Source organism: Elgaria multicarinata, chromosome 7 (assembly GCF_023053635.1).
Source record: "Elgaria multicarinata webbii isolate HBS135686 ecotype San Diego chromosome 7, rElgMul1.1.pri, whole genome shotgun sequence".
Lineage (NCBI taxonomy): Eukaryota > Metazoa > Chordata > Lepidosauria > Squamata > Anguidae > Elgaria > Elgaria multicarinata.
Window position 1 is genome coordinate 70,624,047 of NC_086177.1, and position 21,473 is coordinate 70,645,519.

At 42.4% G+C, this 21,473-nt stretch overlaps 1 protein-coding gene across 3 annotated transcripts in view; it reads right to left on the reverse strand.

Annotated features, from left to right (window-relative positions):
• ASPH (aspartate beta-hydroxylase) overlaps window positions 1-21,473 on the reverse strand; it is a 134,838-nt gene that overhangs the window by 22,237 nt on the left and 91,128 nt on the right. For all 3 annotated transcript variants that reach the window (XM_063130776.1, XM_063130775.1, XM_063130777.1), the window contains 5 exons: window positions 19,837-19,987; window positions 17,809-17,945; window positions 13,742-13,840; window positions 11,080-11,169; window positions 5,202-5,339 (listed from right to left, as the gene is read on the reverse strand). In XM_063130776.1, the coding sequence (XP_062986846.1) occupies window positions 5,202-5,339; window positions 11,080-11,169; window positions 13,742-13,840; window positions 17,809-17,945; window positions 19,837-19,987 (615 nt within the window). The remainder of the gene's footprint in view (window positions 1-5,201; window positions 5,340-11,079; window positions 11,170-13,741; window positions 13,841-17,808; window positions 17,946-19,836; window positions 19,988-21,473) is intronic.

Below are 21,473 nucleotides of genomic sequence, written 5' to 3' on the forward strand. Positions count from 1 at the left end.
GGGTGCAGGGGTGATTTAAAGAGTAAAAATGGCACATGACCAGGTAGCGGGGTGGCCACTGATACTTCATCAAAAAAAGGGGGGGCAGAAAAGGGTATCGGTTTTCATAAAATTTGCATATGCTAATTTCTAGACAATGATGCAAATTTAGACATAATTATTGTAACTTACATAATAAAACAATGCATCTATCCCATGACTATGACCAAGGGACCTGTCCTCCTGCTGCTCAGGCTGCAGTCAAGATGCTCACTGTTGATGAGCAACATCATGGCGCCTACTCTACCTTCTTAGGGCTCCTCCCCTTTAAAGCAGACTTGGACTGGACAGCCCTTCAAATAGAGGACATCTTCAAATAGAGGACTGTCCTCTATAAAGTAGGGCACATGTGTCTCGTTTCCTGAGCCTGTGCCTAGCAGTTACAGGTTCAAGGTAGTCAGCAGAAACAGGGATCAGGCAAAAGGCAAGAGAGAGAGATAAATATAAATGAGATTTATCGAACAAGATGAATCAATTCAGTAATATAGCACTATATTAGAATAATTTATTCCTTGAGTGATACTGGCAACTGATTTTATTTGTGCTGCTTCTATGCATAAAAGCATATGCTTCTGCTGAAAAAAATAAAAAATATAGATTTTGTTTTAACTGGTGTGATGTTCTGGATGCCTATAGTAGTTAACACAGTTGGAAGTTTGCCAAAGGAATTAGAAAGATAAGTTGTGAAGACATTTGAGAAGCACATTTTCCATGTTAATGCGCTATAAAATTATTTCAATAGTTGAAAAAAGTTAATTCTAATAATGAGCTGTGTTTTTTGCTGCAAGCAAACAATGCTGTAACGTTATTGTGTGTGAGAGAAACAAGCTTAATGAAGACAGCTGTTTCATTAATTTCAAAGAAAGTTCTGCTTCTACTCCTGTTATTTTTAACACTAAGAAATCTAGGCAAGTTCCTTTTTCACACACTTCACCGGATTGCAGTTTGTTGAAAAGGAACATCAACCAATCCAATTTGACAGACTTATGATATTAACTACATAAGGTGAAACGTGCCACCAGTCTGATTCAAATCCAATCCCTCTAACATTGAACACATTTTAGAGATTAGTGTTAGACAGGAAAGTTCTTCGTAGACCCAAGTTGCATGTAATACCAGGTCTTTAAATATGGGTCTGCCAAGTTCTTGTGTAAAGCAGGATATGGGGAATGTGATTTAAAGAGACAAAGAGGCACAGTGGTGGAGGTGCTACTTTGTCCTGGGTGCAGTAGTTTTTCTTTCAGCTCCCCCTCCCCTAGGAGTGGATTCAGCACTCCCTGATAGGGTACCCATGTTATCATGCCCCATTGAAAGACTCTTCCTCACTGGAAGAGTTCGTGGACCAGGAACCACCTGCCACCAGCAATGGCCAGGATCTGCTGGTACACCAGGAAGAGCCCGGGCCCTACCATGAAGGCCTCACCTGTTGACAAGGACTCTGCCTCAGAGGTGGAGGCAGAGAAACTCCCAAGCCCTCAGAAAAGACAGGCCTGAAAAGACAGGAAATCACCAGGAGTGCTAGACTGAGCCAGAGGCCTCCTTGTGAGAAAAGGAGTCTCACTCACACGGAGGCCTTTTTCAGTGGCTTTGACAGCCTCTGCATAAATACAGCACATTGTAAGACTGTAAGAGCTGCTGGAAACAATGTCAACCAGACCAGACTGCTTCCTTGACTACTTCCTGGCATGAGTACTGGGCTAAACTCTGACTCTCCTTCTGCCTGTTCCTTGTCAGCTGTGTTGCCTTGGAAAAATGTTGCCTGTGACCTGGGCTGTGGAGACCTTGCCTTTTGCCTGATCCGTGTTTCTGCTGACTACCTTGAAACCTTGAACCTGTAACTGCTAGGCACAGACTCTGGAAATGAGACACACGTGCCCTACATATGAACCTGGCAAGGGTGGTTTGTTGAGGTGGTTTGTTGTAGGGATGCAGGTGGCTTGTCAACCATCCCATCAACCCACCCTTGCCAGTTCATGTGTACCGACAAGCTATGGTGCATCCACCCCCACTGCAGCTCGAATAATCAAAATGGCAGCCGCCACCACAACAAGAAGCCCCCACAGGGAAATTCATCCATGGTGGCTTCTCGTTATGTGCGAACCAGCTGTGTGTCACTCCCTCTGTCTGTCTCTCTCTGCCACCCCCTTTTCTCAGCCTTTCTGACATTCCCTGCCAAGTGGGCTGCCAAGGGAGGGACAGATCAGTCCCACTTTCCCCATTTGTTCTAAACTATAGCAGGAAGAATTCTCTCCTGTGTGAGTTCCATTTAAAAAAATTGAAGCTTCCACATGGAATACAAATAAGATTTAACAAGCCTATGGGAGCTTTTAATCGTGTACATTTGCTATTGAGTCTCATTGTTTTCAACAGAACATTTTTACAAGAAAGCGTGCTGAAGCCCAGACAAAAAGAACAGGGAACCAGACTTCTGATACAAGAGAACTGTTATGTGTTTGGGGTCAGTCTAAAGTACCTCCAGGGACCCGTTATAACTCAGTGTCTCTGAGTAAAAGAGATTGAAGACCCACCCACCCCATACACACACACACACACACACACAAATTCCTAAATGGGCAACCTTTTGTCCTACAAGGTCTGAGGGGGTACGAGGAAATGAATCTGGGGGAAGGCTGAATCTGAAACAAAAGGAGAGCAGCTTTTGTCTTGTGAGGGGATTTGCTAGGCAGCTGGGAAGAAGCAGGGTTTGCCTGGAGTTGGGTTGTTGTAGGCCTGGACACAGTGTAAATAAACCTTCATAAAAGAAACACCCCAAGTCTCCAGTGACTTCCTTCTAGGAAACTGAAGCCTGAGCAAGCACTGAAGCCCAACATTATTTTACTCACATTTAAACATATTCGATTCAGAAAAATGAGGTGTTTTTCCCCCTATCATTTTTTTTCCTTCATCAAAAATAAATAAATAATATGTGCTATTTTGTTGAAAGGTAGATTATTAATTTTTCATTAATACAGGACACTAAGTAAAAACAAAGAAAATAAATAGTAGCCTCAAAAGTCCCTGTTATGTCTTCTCCTTGATATAAATAGAAATCCCAGCAACTGACATTCTGAAAAGCAACACTCATTTACTCGAAATGTAAGTTTTAATAAGAAACTATATTGTACTTTAAGAACAACGGAGAATGGTGATTATAATTAATTTGTCTATTGTGAGGGCTACAAATACGGATGAGTTCCTTTAGTGAAGTCTGATTTCTGTATTTATTCAGCTGGCCTGACATTGCTGACCGTATGCAATTAAATCTCCCAATAAAGCCTCTAAGAGTTATGAGTGCACAAGGGAAAACGGATTGGCCTGTTATGCACTAATTACAACATTCAGTAATTTAAGGCTTGCCTCCCAGTAATTAGTGTGAATTACTGAGTTACCACGGCCACCTTCATCTGGTCTAGCATGCCTTTTTTTGTTTTTTTCTATTTAACATACTTCTCCAATTCATTCCCTCCAATATGTAGTTATAAAATTATCTGAACTAAGGTTGAACAATTATCAGTTTACTTTCTTGTGATGATTAGTGGAAGAAAAAGGGGAAAAAAATCACCTAAGTGTTTTTCACCCAGCGTTTTAATGCAAGAACAAACCATGAATTAAAACTTTCAGTTGTTTCTCTCTCAACAATACAGAGTTTTGGGTTCACATATCGTGGACAACTACCCAGAGATGGGGCATCCCTGAGCTGTATACCAAAGCAGAAGCAGGTGAGAAGTTAGGAGCCAACATGGTTGCTCGCTCCTGCGTGCTGCCAAACAACTCATGGTTAACAAACCATGGGTTGATTGTTGTGTGCAAACCGGGTCATTGTGTCAGTCAGAAGGAAAATAAAAGGTTAAGGTTCTAGCTTCTGCAGCCTAATCTTATGCAAGCTTGGCTGTTCTACTGGATTCAGCCCTGAGCCTGGATGCCCAGGTTTCAGCTGTGGCCAGGAGTGCATTTGCTCCTACTGTGCCCATTCCTAGCAATGTCGGACTAGGCCACGGGGACACATGCCTTAGTTACATACCGATTGCATTACTGTAACATGCTCTATGTGGGGCTGCCTTCGAAAAGTGTTCAGAAACTCCAGCTGGTTCAAAGAGCTGCAGTCAGATTGTTGACCGGGGCTGGTTACAGGGAGCACACAACTCCCCTGTTGAAACAGCTCCACTGGCTCCCAGTCTGTTTCCGGGCACAATTCAAAGTGCTGGCTATGACCGATAAAGCCCTATATGGCTTGGGTCCAGGTTATCTGAAAAACCGTATTCTCCCTTACGAGCCTGCCTGTGCCTTGAGATCTTCAGGGGAAGCCCTTCTCTCAGTCCCACCACCATCACCGGTATGCCTCGGTATGCTCTGGAACTCCCTTCCCGGGGAAGCTAGACTGGTTCCCTCCCTTTTTTATTCCAGCAGGCCTTTGGTAAATAATCTGGATCTCTGCCTATACCTGGGAGTTTTAAAAATTGTTATGCATTTTAAATATTCTAAATGTTTTAATATTGAAACCTATTTAATTATATTTTTAACTTTTGTATATTTCTATTTATAGCTTTTAACTGTTTGTTTTAATTTTGTAAAGCCACCTTGAAGGATACAAATAAAGGTGGGATACAAATAAAGAAGATAACAACAACAACAACAACAACAACAACAACAACAACAACAACTCAGAAGTAGGGATGGGGAGGATTGTTTAGTTCACTTTTAATGCAAACCTTCCCGATTTGGACTTCCTGAAACAATATGCTAACTGAAACACAGTTTGGTATTTGCATTTCTCCTAATTTTGTGATTCATTCTCCCATGAAAAGATGCATACAAAAATATGTTTTTAATGAAAACAACGTACAAAAATGCATTATATTAAGGGAAAATGCTTGTTGAAGACTGTATATTTGGCAAAATGGTTTACAAAAAGATGTATATTAGGAGAAATGCACACAAAGTTCCATATGAAGTTCCATACAGACTTTTTAAAAATTGCAAAAAATGGGAGAAAATGAACTTAAGATAGGAAAAATGAGAAATCGAGAGAAACCGAAAATGACAGATTCATCTGTTCTTATTCGGACGTATGTTCCGCTACGTTCAGTGAGGCCTTCTCCCACATGAGCATAGAATCTACTTAGGATAAAAGGCTATAGAGCAAAGTGAAAAACACTGCTCACCTTGACCAGTTCTGAAGAACCGGTTTCCTTTGCTGTCCACCATGGCTGAGCCTTCAACCCCTTCACATTGTACAGAGAGCGCTGCCACACGGATGCAAAGTGACCCCGCTGATGCCCAAGTTCATACCACTTGTACGCCTAGAAGATTGGAATTTGTTAACAACTCATATACATTAGCTACACCTCAGCAGAAAAAGATAAATCAATAACAAGTATAATAAGCTAGCAATTCTTTTGTGCATCCTAATCATGCTTCCTCCTCCCCACTCATTGATTAGTTTCCTACAGCGTCATCACAAATAACTTATTAAAATGGAATCCCAGATATCATAAGAAAACTAAACAGATTCAAATAATGTAAGATCTAGCACTTGAAATCCTGGAGCACCAAACAACTCAGGATGTTCAAAGTACATTGATCTTACTTGTGAAAATGTGAGTGTTTTCTACAGGTCTTCTACTAGACTGCTGATCCAGTTATTCCCGTTGGGCAAACAAAAAAAGGACCTTTGCCCCACCAGCATACAATGCTTTTTCACTGTTGTTTCCTGCAGAAAATTCCATCTGCCTCCTCTAGGGAACGTCTTCGTGGAAGCTTTGCTCGTTGTCAGCATAAAACCATGCTTTTAAAGGGCTCTTCTCTCCCTGCTCGGGTGAGGAGTGGCTGGATCCTCCCCACCTGGGCAGGGATACCCTTTCGAAAGCACTCTCTGTGTTCAGTGAGAGCTTGGAAGTAGCTGCAGTGGGAGTTGCTGAGGGGGCGTCGGAAGCTGCATTAAGAGAGGTCAAGAGCTGTATGCAGGCCATTCACTGCCCATCTCCACTTTAGCAGAAATGCAGAAAACGGGCCTCCAAAATAAGAAGGTATTACGTTGCAGGTCTTTGCACCCCTTTCTCATGTCAGCCGTACAATTCCATCCCATTGGAGTGCCTAAACGAGTGCACAGCATGGATATGCTGAGACAACTCATCTGATCCTTCAGTAAAGCCACACTGGGATATGGTCCTAGCTGTGCTTCAGATTCCAGGTGAGCATCCTTGCTCTCTTTCTGTGCAAAGTCAGCTCTCCTTTTTCTTTCACTGACTGCTTCCAACTTTCTTCTATGCCCCTTTCTTTGTCAAAGCAGCAATAAAGGAAAGTAGTGTTGGCAGGGCTGGCCCTACCAATTGGCAGAGTGAAGTGATTGCCTGAGGTGGCAGATGCTGAGGGGGGCATGGTGGCAGCTTCTAGGCTGTTCTTCGTGAATTCTCTGGCTGTTCCTCTCTGTTGGAGGCCAGAGCTATATAGAGCATACAACCTGTCCTTGCTCGTAGTGGAGGGCACTATCCTATCGCCGGAGTTGATGTTCAACAGCTAGTTCAGTCACACCTGGGTGGTAGCCTTGCATAAGAACATCATGAGTCTTGCTGATTCAGACCAAAGGCCTATCTAGTCCAGCATTCTGTTCACACAATGGCTAACCAGCTGCCTGTGGGAAGCCCACAAATCAAGATGTTGCCCTGGGACCCAATCTATTTCCCAAGGGCCTGGATTTATTCCACAGAGTTGTGGTGTCCAGTGGTGTCAACGGAAGGCTTTTTTCTCAGTTCCATTGCTGTGCAGGGGAGAATTTTCAAGGGGGGGGTGTAGTTAACTCTCCCCGCCCCACATGCTGCAACACCCCCCTGCTCCTAAATCTTCCCCCCCAATGGCAATGAAGCTGGGAGGGGGGGAAGAACCCTTTTCCACAGGATGATCTGAGTCAGTGCAAATTAATTTGGATGTCAATTAATTGAAGAATTTGTTTTAATTATGATGACATGGATAAGAAATTAACTGGCTGGCTTTGCCTCCTCTGAAAATTATTTCTACATTTCCATATATATAAATTAGCATATTGAGATCTGTGTTCTTTGGATCTGGACCCCCCCAATCTTTTAAGTTCCTGGCTACGCCCCTGCCCACAAGTAGTACCATGTACCATGTACATTGATGGTGCTATATAAATAAATAATAATAATAATAATAATAGTATATGGGTACAATAGCACCCTCCCACTCATGTTCCCCAGCAACTGCTCACAGAGGCGTATTGCCTCGGCTATTGGAGGTAATATATAGCCATCACGATTAGTAGCCATGAACAGCATGATTCTCCATGACTGTGTATAAGGGTTATGAACTTTGAAGGTGAGGGGATAAAATGCAGAATGTACAAAACATCTGAGGCTCTGAGAAACCGCGTTGATAAATGGGGTAAGAATGAACAGGTCCTTTGTTATGACTGCCGTAAAGTATTTTGAGTTTCTCAGGGAAGGTGTCCTATATGGCACTTTTTAGGTTGGGTAAAATAAGTTATGTATTAACTTTTAAATTACTCAAGTAATTTAAAGTATATCTTTAAGACGGGATTCTCTGGGCTTCAGCCTCTGAACTGGAGACAAGATGGTTTTATGTGAATACTTTGCCTTGAAGGCCTCCAAGTAGGAGAGTTTCTATGCTTGCTGCTCAGAGAAGGTAAAGAAAGCCAACAGTTTGTTTTGACTAGTAGGTGAACATGAACAGCAGCTATTTGGGTTGGCGACAAACCAAAGGATTGTTTCTGTGCATTTCACAGCAAGGCTGCAATGAGAGACGCTAAGGAATGCTGTTCAATCTGCAACAATGTGCACCTATTTAACTTTTATTTGCCAGGCAGTTATTACAGCCTTCATAGGTTCTTGCCATATTTAATGACATTCTGTTGTATCTATTCAAAACCTTTTAGGCAGTGGAGGCTGGCGTCTCTGAGGTCAGTGGGGCTGTGAATTCTGGTTTTAGTCAGAACTCTGAAGGAGATATCCAAGGCACTAAACCCAGTTTGGGGATAGGGTTCAGCACCTTGGACAGCTGCTTTAGAATTCTGACTAAAACCCAAAGCGGATTCACAGCCCCACTGACATCAGAGATGCCAGCCTCCATTACATGTAGATAAGAGTGTTTTAAAAGACCATGAATTCAGTGCACTTTATCGTAAAAGTAAGCTGTCTGTTAAATGTACTTTTATGCAAATGCTCCTATTAAAGCACTTGAAAGCTGAATTCTTAGTCCTAACTGTAGCCTCAGGTGATGAATGTGCACCATCAGTGATTATGATTACAAATGCTTATATATCCATTTCCTTCCTTGATTAAAACTTGAATTTTGGCATATTCAGCAATGCTTTTCCCCTGTAATTTAAAAACAGACTTGAAGTGACAAATTCCCCAGCATGTTTTGCCCCAAGAAGTTCATTTTTCATGACCCTATTTTTGTCTGCGCAAACTGGACAATCCATTTCGGGAAATAAACATTATAAATCACGTGAAAAATTAAGCCAATGGACCAGATTGAAACATATGCAAACTGTCCTCAATTCAGTGCACTTCTACCCATGTTAATCTCATGGACACCCTCAGCTGCTCCAGCCTCCCCACAAGCACCAGCTGAAGAGGGCAACCACACTATGTGGCTGAGAACGGAAGGTGGTTCTGTTCACCATCTTGTTTTCATCAGCTTGGTGGTGAATAAAACACTGCTCTTGGCAGATGAAGCCTCTTGGGTGGCTCTCGATTGTCAAAGCTCCAGAGCAGCATTTCTGCAAAGATTATTCCTTGCCAGGTTAGAAGTGTAACAAGTAGCCTAAGCTAAGGCCTGCTCAGCATGCGTCCGCTGTGACTAAAGGATGCCTTCTTCTGCCCTCCTGCCTGCATCCACCTAGGATTACAGTGCAAAGTTCTCTACTCTTTGTTTAACATTTAATCTGTTGAGTGTTCCTGTAGATGACCTAATCTGCAGTCTAGGGAGCTCCTCCAGTTGATTTGAACACAGGACTTTCTTAATCCCTCAAACTATGTCCTGCAGTATGCCATGAAGGAGAGAAAGAACATGCATATAAAATCCTACATATGTCAGGGAGAGTACAAAGAAGGTCATGGTTATATATTACCCATCTGTGGGGTAACCGAATAGCAGAAAACGTTTTCTCCAGAGCTGCAAAAGCAACCACTATGAAGAAGCTGCTTCTGCCTCTCACCTGCTGAAGGAGAGGCGCTAATATTCCTGTTTGAAGCAGCCTGAGGACGCCTGGAGAATCTGCATTGGCGATGGGTTTTGAAAAACTCCTTCCTTCATTTGCAGTCTGAACATCAAATGGTTCTATGAGGTTTTAAAACTCTTTCACTCATTTGGTTCATAAGTGTGAAGATCAAAAGGCCACTGTACACACATATATTCTGATGTAGGGCTTCTAATTTGGCAAACTACGTCTTCACTTGACTGTCAAATATAATGCCCAAGACTTGTCCATATTAAACCACTGTAAAGCTAAAAAAAACAGAGGCCGGTTCTCTCCTGCGATGCCACTCCTGCTTCCTGCGTGATTTTTCAAAACACTTAAATAGACAGCACTGCAGCACCTCCCAAGCCAGATTGGGACTAGGGATGTTCACCTTTTGCCCCCACCATGATCGTTATCCAAATTCCCCCATGCCTGCTATGGACAATGGGAGAAAAGCTCCCATCGGTGCCAATGTGCTTTCTCCCATGCACACCAGCTTTTTATTTGAAAGAAAACATCAGCCATGCAAGGGCAAAAGATGTGAATAACGTGTCTAGTTTTGCCCTGAGGCTGACCCCAAAAGAACTGCGTGAAGAGGCTGAAATATGGCTCCGATATGCCCTCCCTACAGTCATGGTCAGGTAAAGAGAAGGGCTTTTCTCCTAAAGCAAAACATAGAAAGTAATGAGGTGTCTTCACTGGATGCTAAACAGCAGTATCAGCAGCATTCCCTCGCCTTTAGTAGCAGTTATTATGGAGAGAGTTGCTTGGAAAAAATCACTCTCCAGATGTGGGAGTAAGCAATGGGATCTCTCCTGCTTCAAGGGCCAGCACAGCTATTGGGGTAGCTATATGGCAGAGCCAATGTGGTGCAGTGGTTAGAGTGCTGGACTGGGACTCCGGGGATCCAGGTTCTAGTCCTCACTCAGCCATAAAGCTCACTTGGTGACATTAGACCAGTCACTGGGTGACATTAGGCCAGTCAGCCTAACCTACCTCACAGGTCGTTGTGAGGAGAAAATGGAGGAGAACCATGTAAGTCGGGCTTTGCATGTTGGATAGTTCCTTTAGAGTTCTGACTGGTTTGACAGAACACCAGAGTGGATTCACGCCCCCACTGACATCAGGGCCACCAGCCTCCACTGGTTCCTGCCAATTTGCCTTGAAAACCACCACTTTCTCAGGAAAGTGGTATATAGAAGGCAGCTGATGCATGAGAATGTGTTACTTATGTACATTCAGCCTACTTTGATGAGCTGAGGAAAAACAGAGCCCTATTTATTCTGAAATAATTGGTTGAACCCCTTGCCTTTTAATTTCATTTTAGAACAGCGGTTCTCAACCTGTGGGTCGGGACCCCTCTGGGGGTCGAATGACCCTTTCACAGGGGTCGCCTAAGACCATCAGAAAACACATATTTCCAATGGTCTTAGGAAACTGTATTGACTGAACTATGTCATGTATTATCTTTTGTATTATTAAAGCTATTGTTATGTATTATTTTCATTAGCAAACCATCCCATGACAATGGATCGTGTAAAGAAGAACGAAAATAATTTTATGGTTGGGGGTCACCACAACATGAGGAACTGTATTAAAGGTTCGCGGCATTAGGAAGGTTGAGAACCACTGTCTTAGAACCTAAGAAGAGCCATGCTGGATCAGACCAAGGGTCTCTCTAATCCAGTCCCTGACCAGCTGTACACATTGGAGCCATTAGGACCACGCCCCTGGCTCAGTACTTTTTAGGTGGTTTTTTTTTTTTTTTTTTTTTGTGCCTCTTCAGATAAAAATAATTGAAACCCAGTTTTAAACTCTACCTCATTGTTTCCAACTCGCTGCATGGCATCACCCAAATGAAAGTAAAAGCGGCCATCATCAGTGCCTGGGTCTCCGGATTCTAGACCTTCCTAGATGAAGGAGAACATCATGTCAGTTGTTTGTTAATAAAACTAGCTGCTCATTCAGGCCCACAGTTATCAGTGTAAACTATATTAATAAAAGCGACCTCCAACAAAATATTCCAGACAGCCATGCCCTTTCCCCAAATACTCTATTCCATTCCCTCCCCACCTCCATTTTCCTTTTGATAATTTCAGTTGCATAAACTCCATGTGTCTATTCCAGTGTACAGATAAATCTGGGATTTAGGTCCACCATTCTGCCACTGACAGCCATCCAGTTCCAAGGTAGTAGCGAAGCAGGAACTAAGATAAAAAGAGAGGCCCTTTTCACCAGCCCACCAGTGAAATTAGGTGGGTTTCTACATGACAGAGGGCCTTCTCAGCAAGGCCCCACATCTATGGAATGAACTCCCACCAGTGATCCGCCATGCACCATCCTTTACAGGCTTTTAAGAAAGCCTTAAAAATGTTTTATTTTACTAGGGCCTTCTCATAAATGAATACTGTTTTGCTGCTACAGCCCTAGTTGTTCTTATTGTTAGTTTTTATTGTTTTTAACTGTTATTTTACTGTCAATGCTTTTATTGCTTTTAATGTTTATACTGTTTTATGTATGGTTGTAAGCCACCTTGGGAGGGCTTCTGCCCTGAAAGGAGGCTAAGAAATGTTTTAAATAAATAAATATAAATAAATCTGCTAACGGTGTGGACCTTAAGAGCTGAAATTTTGTTAAATCAAAAGCATTTTTCTGTTTGTTGAATGTTTTTATATACACTCTTTATGTTCCCACACAGGATGTGTGGTCATCCCCTGTTCCTTGTCTTCTCTGCTGTTGAGTGCCAACCCAACATAGGTACTGCTGGAGGAGGAAAGTCACCACGAGGTGCTTTCCCCTTCAAATATTCCCATGAGAAAATGGTCTTGCAAAAATGCACCTATATGGTTGTGAAGGACGGCCAACATGACGGAAGTCTTGCCTTATTAGTTTTGCTCAGTTTGGCTTCGGCCTCTGGGCTGGGAGGAGGGAGTTCAGAGAACATTCTTTAGAGGTGGTCTCACAGTTTAGATAATTTGTGGTGCCAAGCCCTCCCTGTCTTGTGGGAGTAACACCTGTGTGAGTTATCAGTTTAGCTCAAGTAGCCAAGGCCGCGCTAATTGGAGTGGTGATCGGTGCCAGCTGGGAAACAGCCTGACAAGGGAGGGAGGGCCAAGGATCCGAGAGGAGCATGGGATTGGCTAGCGCGAGTCAGGAGGCCTGTAAGTCTGAGAAGAGATAAAGGAGTGGGCAACCAGGGGCCAGCCATCTTCCCTGGACTGGTACTTGCGTAATGTGGGAGATTCCCGATGAGCTGGGTGAACGCTTGGTCTCTAGCTAGGTTTCTTTTATGTTCAAGTGTCTGGAGGTTCCAGGGGAATCTATTTGCCTTAGGGCATGGTTCTGGGTTGGGTTAGAGTCTTAGTGGATGGTTGTGTGGAACTGTTTGGGAACTGTCTGTTGTGAAGTGTGTTTTTAACCTGTTAATCCATTTCCTGTGTAAAGTCTGTTTTAAAGCATTGTTCCAACTTCCTCTACCCCTCCCCTTTCCCCCTTTTTAATATTTTGTCTGTGTCTTTTTGTGTCCGACTGAAGCCTTATGTGTTAGTCTAGACTTTTTAATAAACTGCTTCGGTCCTTAAACATGTGCGAGTGCTTTGTTTACCAAAGGGCTGGCTTGGGCAGGATTGGGGTGGGGATTATCCGGGGAATTGGATGTTTGGTCCAGAGGCCTACCCTGCAGGGTGGTTAGGTTGACCCTAACCCTCTTTCACAATAGTAACTTATTATTTTACCGGGGGCGGGGGTGTCTATATTGATTTATTTAAAACATCTGTATCCCACCCTATATCACTAGGATCTCAGGGCGACGTACAGATAAAATCATACATTATAAAACGCTAAATATATATGACATCGCGTTGGTTGGTGTTTCCCTCAAAACCCTGCAGTGCCACTGCTGCAAAGCGAAAACAATAAAGCTAGACAGCAGGAGGGAGCACAGGCTATCCGGCCAGGAAAAGCCACAGTGCCGGCAGCCATTCCGCTTGTCCAGCCCGCCCCCTGCCCCACATTCCCACGCTTACCCGATCCGCCCAGAGCTATGTGCACCTGAACATGTGCCACCACTATGTGCCACCACTCACAAGAAACATCATGTTGACCTCGGAGCAATGGTAAAAGTCACAGTTTTGAGGGGGAAAGCCCAATGTGGCTGCGAATTGGCAGCTGCATCATATAAACAACACAGTGCCACGGCTCGGCACAGCCACTACGGGGTTTCTAGGGTTCAGGATGCTTTCAGAAGAACCGTCTCAAAAACGGTGCTGTGAACTGGCCCTAAACAGCAGAGTGGGCAGGAAAGCAAGAAGCAGTGATAAATAACTGATCACAAGCTCCATGTGGGAAAAGAGTTTGCATATATATTTAGGTATGTGGATTAACATTGGGTTTTAGAGACCTCGACATAGCATCTCCTCCTTGCCCCCTGCCAGAGTGTTATGCTTTCTAACAAAAACAACAAGGCCCAAATGTAAACATTACTTTTAAATAGGGGATGCTTTCTTCAATCTTATTCTCTGCCTTCAGGATGAAGCCATAATGCGCTTTCGCAAAGCCATCATTAGGAGCCAGGTTCAGAACCTGTGGGAGAGCAAAACAAACCATCATTATAGCATTATCTCTGCAGTGGTTTTGAGCATTAATTGATAGTGTTTAATTTCTAGCAATATATTAGGAATTGTTGGCTCAGAACTAGTGTCCAGATGTTCCTACTATTGCACCGTTATCTAAGGGCAGAGCTATATATTATGGGATATTCATGGCTACAATCTCATGAATACACATATGCTTGTACTGTGGAATACATGAACCTCATATCCCCAAAGCCCATAAAACAGGGATGCAGAATAGCCAGTTTACAGGCCTAATCCGGCCTGCAGAACTATGGGTTCATACTTCCCATTGGGAGGAGAGCGGCACGCAGAAGAATCCCAGCTGTGATCCTAATCTCAGATTAGAGATAACAGCCCAGATGCAGGCTGGCAGAAGACTTGGCCACTGCCAGGAAGTGCGGCCGATGTTCCTGGTGCCAGGGACTCAACTGGCGGTGGGATAAAATAGCAAGTGGGTTTAGAATGGTTGAACTTTTCAGTTGGCCAGAAGTAGAAACACTGTATGAAAATATATGTTTCTTTACCATGGGCTAACATCACACTTTCATCTGAACTAATTCTATTTTTTCGCAGTCAGCCATGTCAATGTATTCATAACAACATAGGATAGTTCCAGGCTATTATTATATTTTAGTTGGCTTGTTGAGGGGGTGATATTTGTTGCCAAAGTCTTCTGTACGTTCATTTAATTATACTACTGCTCAAAATACAGAGGGCATAATGAGGCTTGATCCTAACAAATGGATTAATCCAACTCAGCCACTCATGCTTCAAAAATAGTCTTCCAAAGTTGATTGCTCCCCCTCTCCCCTAGAACATTTAGGAACACTTTCCCTATGTGGTGGTGAAATGCACCTCTCTGTCTCCGCTGCATGTTATTGCCTGCCACAGATTGAAGCATGGAAACTCCTGACTTGATGATAAAGGTCAAGTGATCCTGAATGTTATGGAGCAGAGAAGGAGAACTTAAGGATCACTAAGTCCATGGCTAGACCTACCTGGTCTAGTGTGATGGAGGGGGGAGGATCTCGCGACATGGTTATCATGAGATCTCCCCCTCTGTCTACACGTGGCGCATGACGTCCTAGGAGGAAGAGGACATTGCGCCCGCCATTTTGGTTTTTAAAGGAGACGGAGCGCACGAGCACTCATGGACAAAAGGTTACTTGTTATGAGCCGGGACAAATGATGCCCGCCCACACATTCCGCGGTCTCAGGATCATCCCGAGACCGCGGAAAAAAGCGGGATTAAAGGGTATGGTGATATCCCGGGGAAAGGGAGGGATCATCCCTCCCTGCTCCCGATATGCACTGGGCGTCATGTGGACACACAGGGACAATCCCAGGGCGATCCCCGGGATATCGCCCCATCTAGCTATGCCCTAATTTTGATTACATGTCCATGTTGCATGTAAGGCTCCATTCCAGCCTCAGCTGCAGCCAAGATGTTGGGCTGATAGCCACGGACGGATCAGCTCTTATTTTTAAGAAGCATTCTAAATCTTTGCACAATGCATTTTATTGCTGTGTGTCGATGGGGTGGGGGTGGGGGAAGGACCTGGTACAGAGAACTGTGGAGGTTGATAGAGGGAGAGAATTCTTCCTTGATATCGTATCTGCTTCAGCCATTAAACAATAATCAATGCAGAGTTCAGGACAAAACTTAGAACTCATTCGGAACACTAGCCTATCTATGGCACAAAGTGGAAGAGGGGGAAAAAGTGTCTTCAGATTTCTTTTACTATAGAGGAATCCCTTGAAGAAAGTAAAACCAAGATCTATTGCTCTTTGAAAACAAAGGTAGCTTTGATGATTTTTTTTTTTTTACAAAGACCATATTTAATGTATTGTGTCTCAGTTCCAGACTATGAGATTCAAAAAGAAAACATCTAATGGTGGAAATGAAATGCTATCCCTTTCTTGACACTGCCTTCAAGCTGTGGTATAATGGAAGGTCTGATAAAATAGTTCCCCAAAAATAGGGCACATTTCCCATCAGATTGAATTCTGGCTATAGACATAAAATTCTTTGATTTTAGTTTCAGTGTTTAGGTTCAGCATTGAAGGGGGGCGAATAAAAAGTATTCAACATGACTGAACTGTTGAAGAACATTTCGGTCAACTGTGAAAGCAGAGATTTCTTAAAAGTTACTTCTGCTGCTGCCAATGCACAACTACTCTTTTGTCAATGCAGTCTAGAGGAAGGGAATGGAAAGAATAGAGATTCCTTGATCCTCACTGGTCAACAGCACCTAGTGCATCATGGGCCTTGAGGTACACTGCAGTGTCACAAGCTCACTTATTCCTGGCCTCCTTTCACAAGACTTGGGGCATAATTAATTCTTGCATACTGAGAGTCTTCAGATGAGCATTTTAAAGCATGCTCATGACTGGCCACTCACGGATCTGTGTGGGTCATTTTTACTTCGACGTGCACCAGCTGCAACCCTTCCTGAGTCAGTCTGACTTCGCAACAGTGATCTGTGCCTTAGGCTACCACAATGTGCTCTATGTGGGCAACCCCTGAAAGGGCATCTGGAATCTTTAGTTGCTGCAAAATGCAGCACGCGTGCTGCTAACTGGTAGACTGTATGGGGACCATATTACATGTCTTGAAAAACCTACAATGGTGGTCAATTGCTTTCCAGGTTCAATTCAATTTATTTATTTATTTATTAATAAATAAATACCGCTCCCATAGCCAGGGCTCTCTGGGCGGTTTACAGAAATTCTAAAATTAAGATTAAAAACAAGTATACAAAATTTAAAATTCTAAAACACAGAACATACACACATAAAGCATTAAAAACCGTTAAATTCAAGGTGTTGCTTTTTAACCTTTAAAATCCTAAATGCCTAAGGTCCATTAAAGCCCTAAACAACTAGTTAAGGGACCACCTGTCTTGTTATGACAGCTCTGCAGAAGAGATCTTGAGGGCACCATTACCTGCAAAGGCCCATTAGTTGGGCACGCATAAAAGAGGTTTTTTTTTCACCTGTGTTGCTCCCAAACTGCTCTCAAGAACTATGATTGGTCCCCACCCTCTTGGCTTTTAGAAAGGGTGTGAAGACACATCTTTTTTAATTACACTTTTTGGATTATGTAGTTGTTTTACTGTTTTACTGTTTTTAATGTTCTTTTTTATTATTTTAAGATTTTATTGTTTCTAATTGTTGTGCACTGCCTTGGTGACGTTTTAGTAAATAAGGCAGTATATAAATGTTTAATAACAACAACAACTACAACTTCTTTGCATCTTTAATATGGCTTATCCCAAACTACTCAATATATTCTATGACTTTTGAAAAGAACTTCCTACGTTTTGATAATTTATTAACAATGCCTGCCAAAATTTATATCTAGGCATGTACACTTTTGCTTTCTCTCTCTCTTGGCTTTGATTGCCATAAATGATATCACACAGAGCCAAATCTGATTGGCTACAAAACACTGAGTCATCATCACACTTGCTGTACAGCCACAATTGACTGGAATGTTATGTGACTTTTTCAGAAAACATTGTCCTCACTCTCAATTGGCTTCGTTTACCCTAAAAGGCATTGTCACACAGCCAAACATAATTGGCTACATAGAGCTTTAATATTATCCTGTTCATGCTTTCTTCATCTGACGAATCCAGGAAGGACTAAGGAAGGAAAAACATGAAAGTCTTGGTATTTGAGCAAGAACCTATAAACGTAGAAATCTGCACAACAAAGAAATCAAACACAGCTTACCCAAGAGGAAGTATGTATTTGGATTTGTGAAAATAAGAAAGTACAATCATCTATATGGAATTGATATATTATCTACATGACATTAATTTCACATGAATTATGAGTTTCAAAATTATATGTTTCTTACATTTGTGAAGTGCTGCATAAGCACTAGCAGTTGTTTTTAGAATTGATTACACATACTTGATAGAAGCTCACCTCCTCATAAACCCGTTTGGCATTGCTGTTGTCTCCAATCAAAAGATAACCCACTCCAAGGTTGTTCTTCAATGAAGTATCATTAGGAAAGAGATTAACTAGTTTTTGTAATGTAACAAGTGAACCTCTCATGCGACCTAATTTGATTGGACAAAGAAAGCAGGAATTCAATTAAAAGTAGCAGTGGTTTGGGATATTATATGTTCACCTGTTAAATAGGCTGAGATTATTAAAACATGCAACAGAGCGTACATTACGAAGCCATATTCAACAGTGAATATTGTTCACTGACCACTTTTACTGATTTTAAAAGCTGCGACTTAGAAAAGCAAGCTAATGGGTTATATATTCCAGTCTTATGGAGACCTCTTGTGGACGATCATAGCATTTTTCAGATCACATGTCTTTTGGAGCATGATGCTCCATAAACGTGGGTTCACAGCACTGGGTGGGTACACCAACAATTAATCCTCAGTCCTTTGAAGCACATATTTCAAGTTCCATTTTCAGTGGCATTAATTACAGGTATCAATAAACTGAAATTAATTCAAACAAACTCACTTATCACTCTTCCAGGCTCACAGGAAGACCGTAGCTCATGACATTTACTGAGAGGCATTCTGCCTCCTTATATTATGTTAATGAACCATTATAGAAACCCTCTGAATTAATACGAGACAAGCTGCTATCTTCAACATGATCCTAGAAGAAACACAATTTCGCCTCCTTAGATGAATTTCAAGTTACAGCTGTAATTTAACGCCATTGGGAAAAGACCAAATGCATTTCAAAAGGTTGAAATGCATTTGGTGAAGACGTATTGCATTATTTCTCACACAAGAACATCTGTGATCTGTACAATAAAATCTTATCTTGTAGGTTTGAAATCGTGTGTACCAAACTTCTGGAATGCTCCAATCATACCCAATGCTGAGATGGGGTAGAATTCCCCACCCCTGGTTGAGGCTGATGGGAAGGAGCAAGGAAAGAGAACAATGTAGATACCTATAGCCAGACACTTCTGTGGGTAACTACTTTGGATTTACAGAGCCTTTAATTATATTTTGACTTTACTAGGAGCATGCACTGAGATGGCACAGGGTTTGAGAACTGCCACTCAACTGAGAATCAAAGAATTAGCAAGTGACACTAATTTGGAGGCTTTGGTATATATATAGTTGATTTGAAATGAATCTTCATAAATATTTGAAATACAGTGATTTCCCCATTTTAGCTAGACACCATATTTTAAAATGATAAACTGCAAAGCAAAATTCAAATTTGCATTTTGCATGCAAAAATTAATAATTCTGAAAACCTGAAATTCAAATGCTTTTGATTTCTTGATCTCTCTTGATTTAAAGTTTTGCTAAAATCAAAACTAACACAAAAACTCCTAAGCTGGCAACTGTCAAATGCAATTTACCATTGAGAGTTATCTACCAAATGCTATAAAATAAATTACATTCCATGTCAACTATCAAATGCTGCCTAATATTCAGTACCATTGCATGCTATTCATCAAATAATGAAATCATGTCAAATAGGGTACATCAGTGGACTTCAAACTATTTTCCAGAAAACCCTGATTGATTGATTGATTGATTATTTATTTATTATTTTGAAAGCTTATCTGCTTCCTTACTTGACCTTTGTCTGCAAAGGAGAATGTTGGGTCTGTTCTCACACACGTGAGAACATGTGTGAGAACATGGTGGTATAGCCTAGTCCTGCCCTGTGTGATCCAAGTGTGGACCTTGAACAAGGATGAGGAACATCTTTTGACCCAAGGGGCTGTGGGTGATCAAAAATGGATGGGGCCACCCCATTCCTGGCATGAGGCTCCCCCAGGCCCCCTTAGAATCATAGAATCATAGAATAGCAGAGCTGGAAGGGGCCTACAAGGCCATCGAGTCCAACCCCCTGCTCAATCCCGGAATCCACCCTAAAGCATCCCTGACAGATGGTTGCCCTTCATGCACATGCAATCCCCATTCACACAGGTAAGCACCCATTTGAGAACCTCACCAAGAAACTGCTGCCTATCCGCCCGTCGTTTCAGGGTCAGTTTTATCAGATCATCGGGGACATTCGGTAGGCTGGCCACTTCGCCATAGGTACTGACGGACTGCTGCAGTACTTCATTGCTTCTCATTTTCTCAGCCAAGTCATCCTCACTCTGTATGTGGCCATAAAGTATTATTCTGTACCAAGATCACCACTGAACATTTTGTTTGTCATAAATATTTTAAAATTAGTTGGCTGCTGCCTGTTTGTGATTTTAATATTTCATAGGAAACCATCTTTAGAAAAAATGGATTAAAATGTTTGACATTTATGATATTTATATGAAAAAAAGATGCATCATTCCAGATTGTACAGCTATACCCTGAAGTAATTCAAGCTATAACTTGGTTACATGCGCCAAAAATACACCAAGTACCATGGAAAAATATGTTAATAGCTGTTAAACAGCATCTATCTATCTATCTAATTTATATCCCACCTTTTTTTCTTCCGTAAGGAATTCAAGGCGTACATAACCCTCCTCCTCTCCATTTTATCCTCACAACAACCCTGGGAGGTAGGTTGGGCTGAAAGTCTATGACTGGCCCAAAGCCATCCAGTGGGCTTCCATGGGACTAGAAGCCAGATCTTCTGACTCCCAGTTCAACATTCTAGTGACTATACTACACTGGCTCTACAGCAGGGGTCCCCAAACTTTTTGTGTCAGTGGGTACATTTGAAATTTTGATAAGAGAGTTGTGGCCACTCCCACAAAATGGCTCCCTGGGGGCTTGCCCATTCATGAAAGACCTATGCTGCTGAGCAAGGCCTTCACTAAACAGTCATTTCCCAGAAGGCAAACTAAGTAGAAGGCAGAGGTGGAGTCTGACCTCCAATACACAAAACCACTCTTTTGAACCCAAATAAAGATGGCACTGGAGGGCAACACTTCACTTTGCAGCCTCCCAGCCTCCCAGTTATTTTTTTAAAAAAACAACACCTTAAGAACAAAATAAAAGTCAGGAGGGCCTTGGCAGGCATCAAGTGCGATGTCTGATCCCTGCTCTAGAGCCAGTGTGTTATACGCTAGAGTGTTGGACTGGGAGTCAAAAGATCTAGCTTCTAGTCCCATGGAAACCCACTGGATGGCTTTGGGCCAGTCATAGACCCTCAGCCCAACCTACCTCCTTGGCCGCCATGGTGGAGACCCCAGCTCTAAAACCAGCCTCAACAGTTCCCTTAAAAAGTGAATGCATATTTTCTGGGATGCCTGTATTGCTTTCTCGTTCAATAATAACATCAAACTTAGGTCAGTCATACCGTACTCGTTCAAAGGTAGTATAAAACATATTTCATTCAATTGTAGTGGAATGACTTTGCAGAATGGGAAGTTTTAATAGAAAGTTACTTTAAAAGACTACAAGGCGAAGATGGATGGCTTGTAGGTGGGTGGTGGCAGTTAAGGGTTAGACCGCTTTCTATTGAAAAAAATGACACAGCAGAACTTCCCCATTCCCCATCATGTAATTTCAGGCAGACTGATTAGGGTGTGTACTCATGTTATTTTAGGGCTACGTAATCTGAGGTATGTTAGAATATATCCCTGGGAATGCCATTGCTTAATCACATGTAACACAAGAAGCAGGGAGACATCCAAA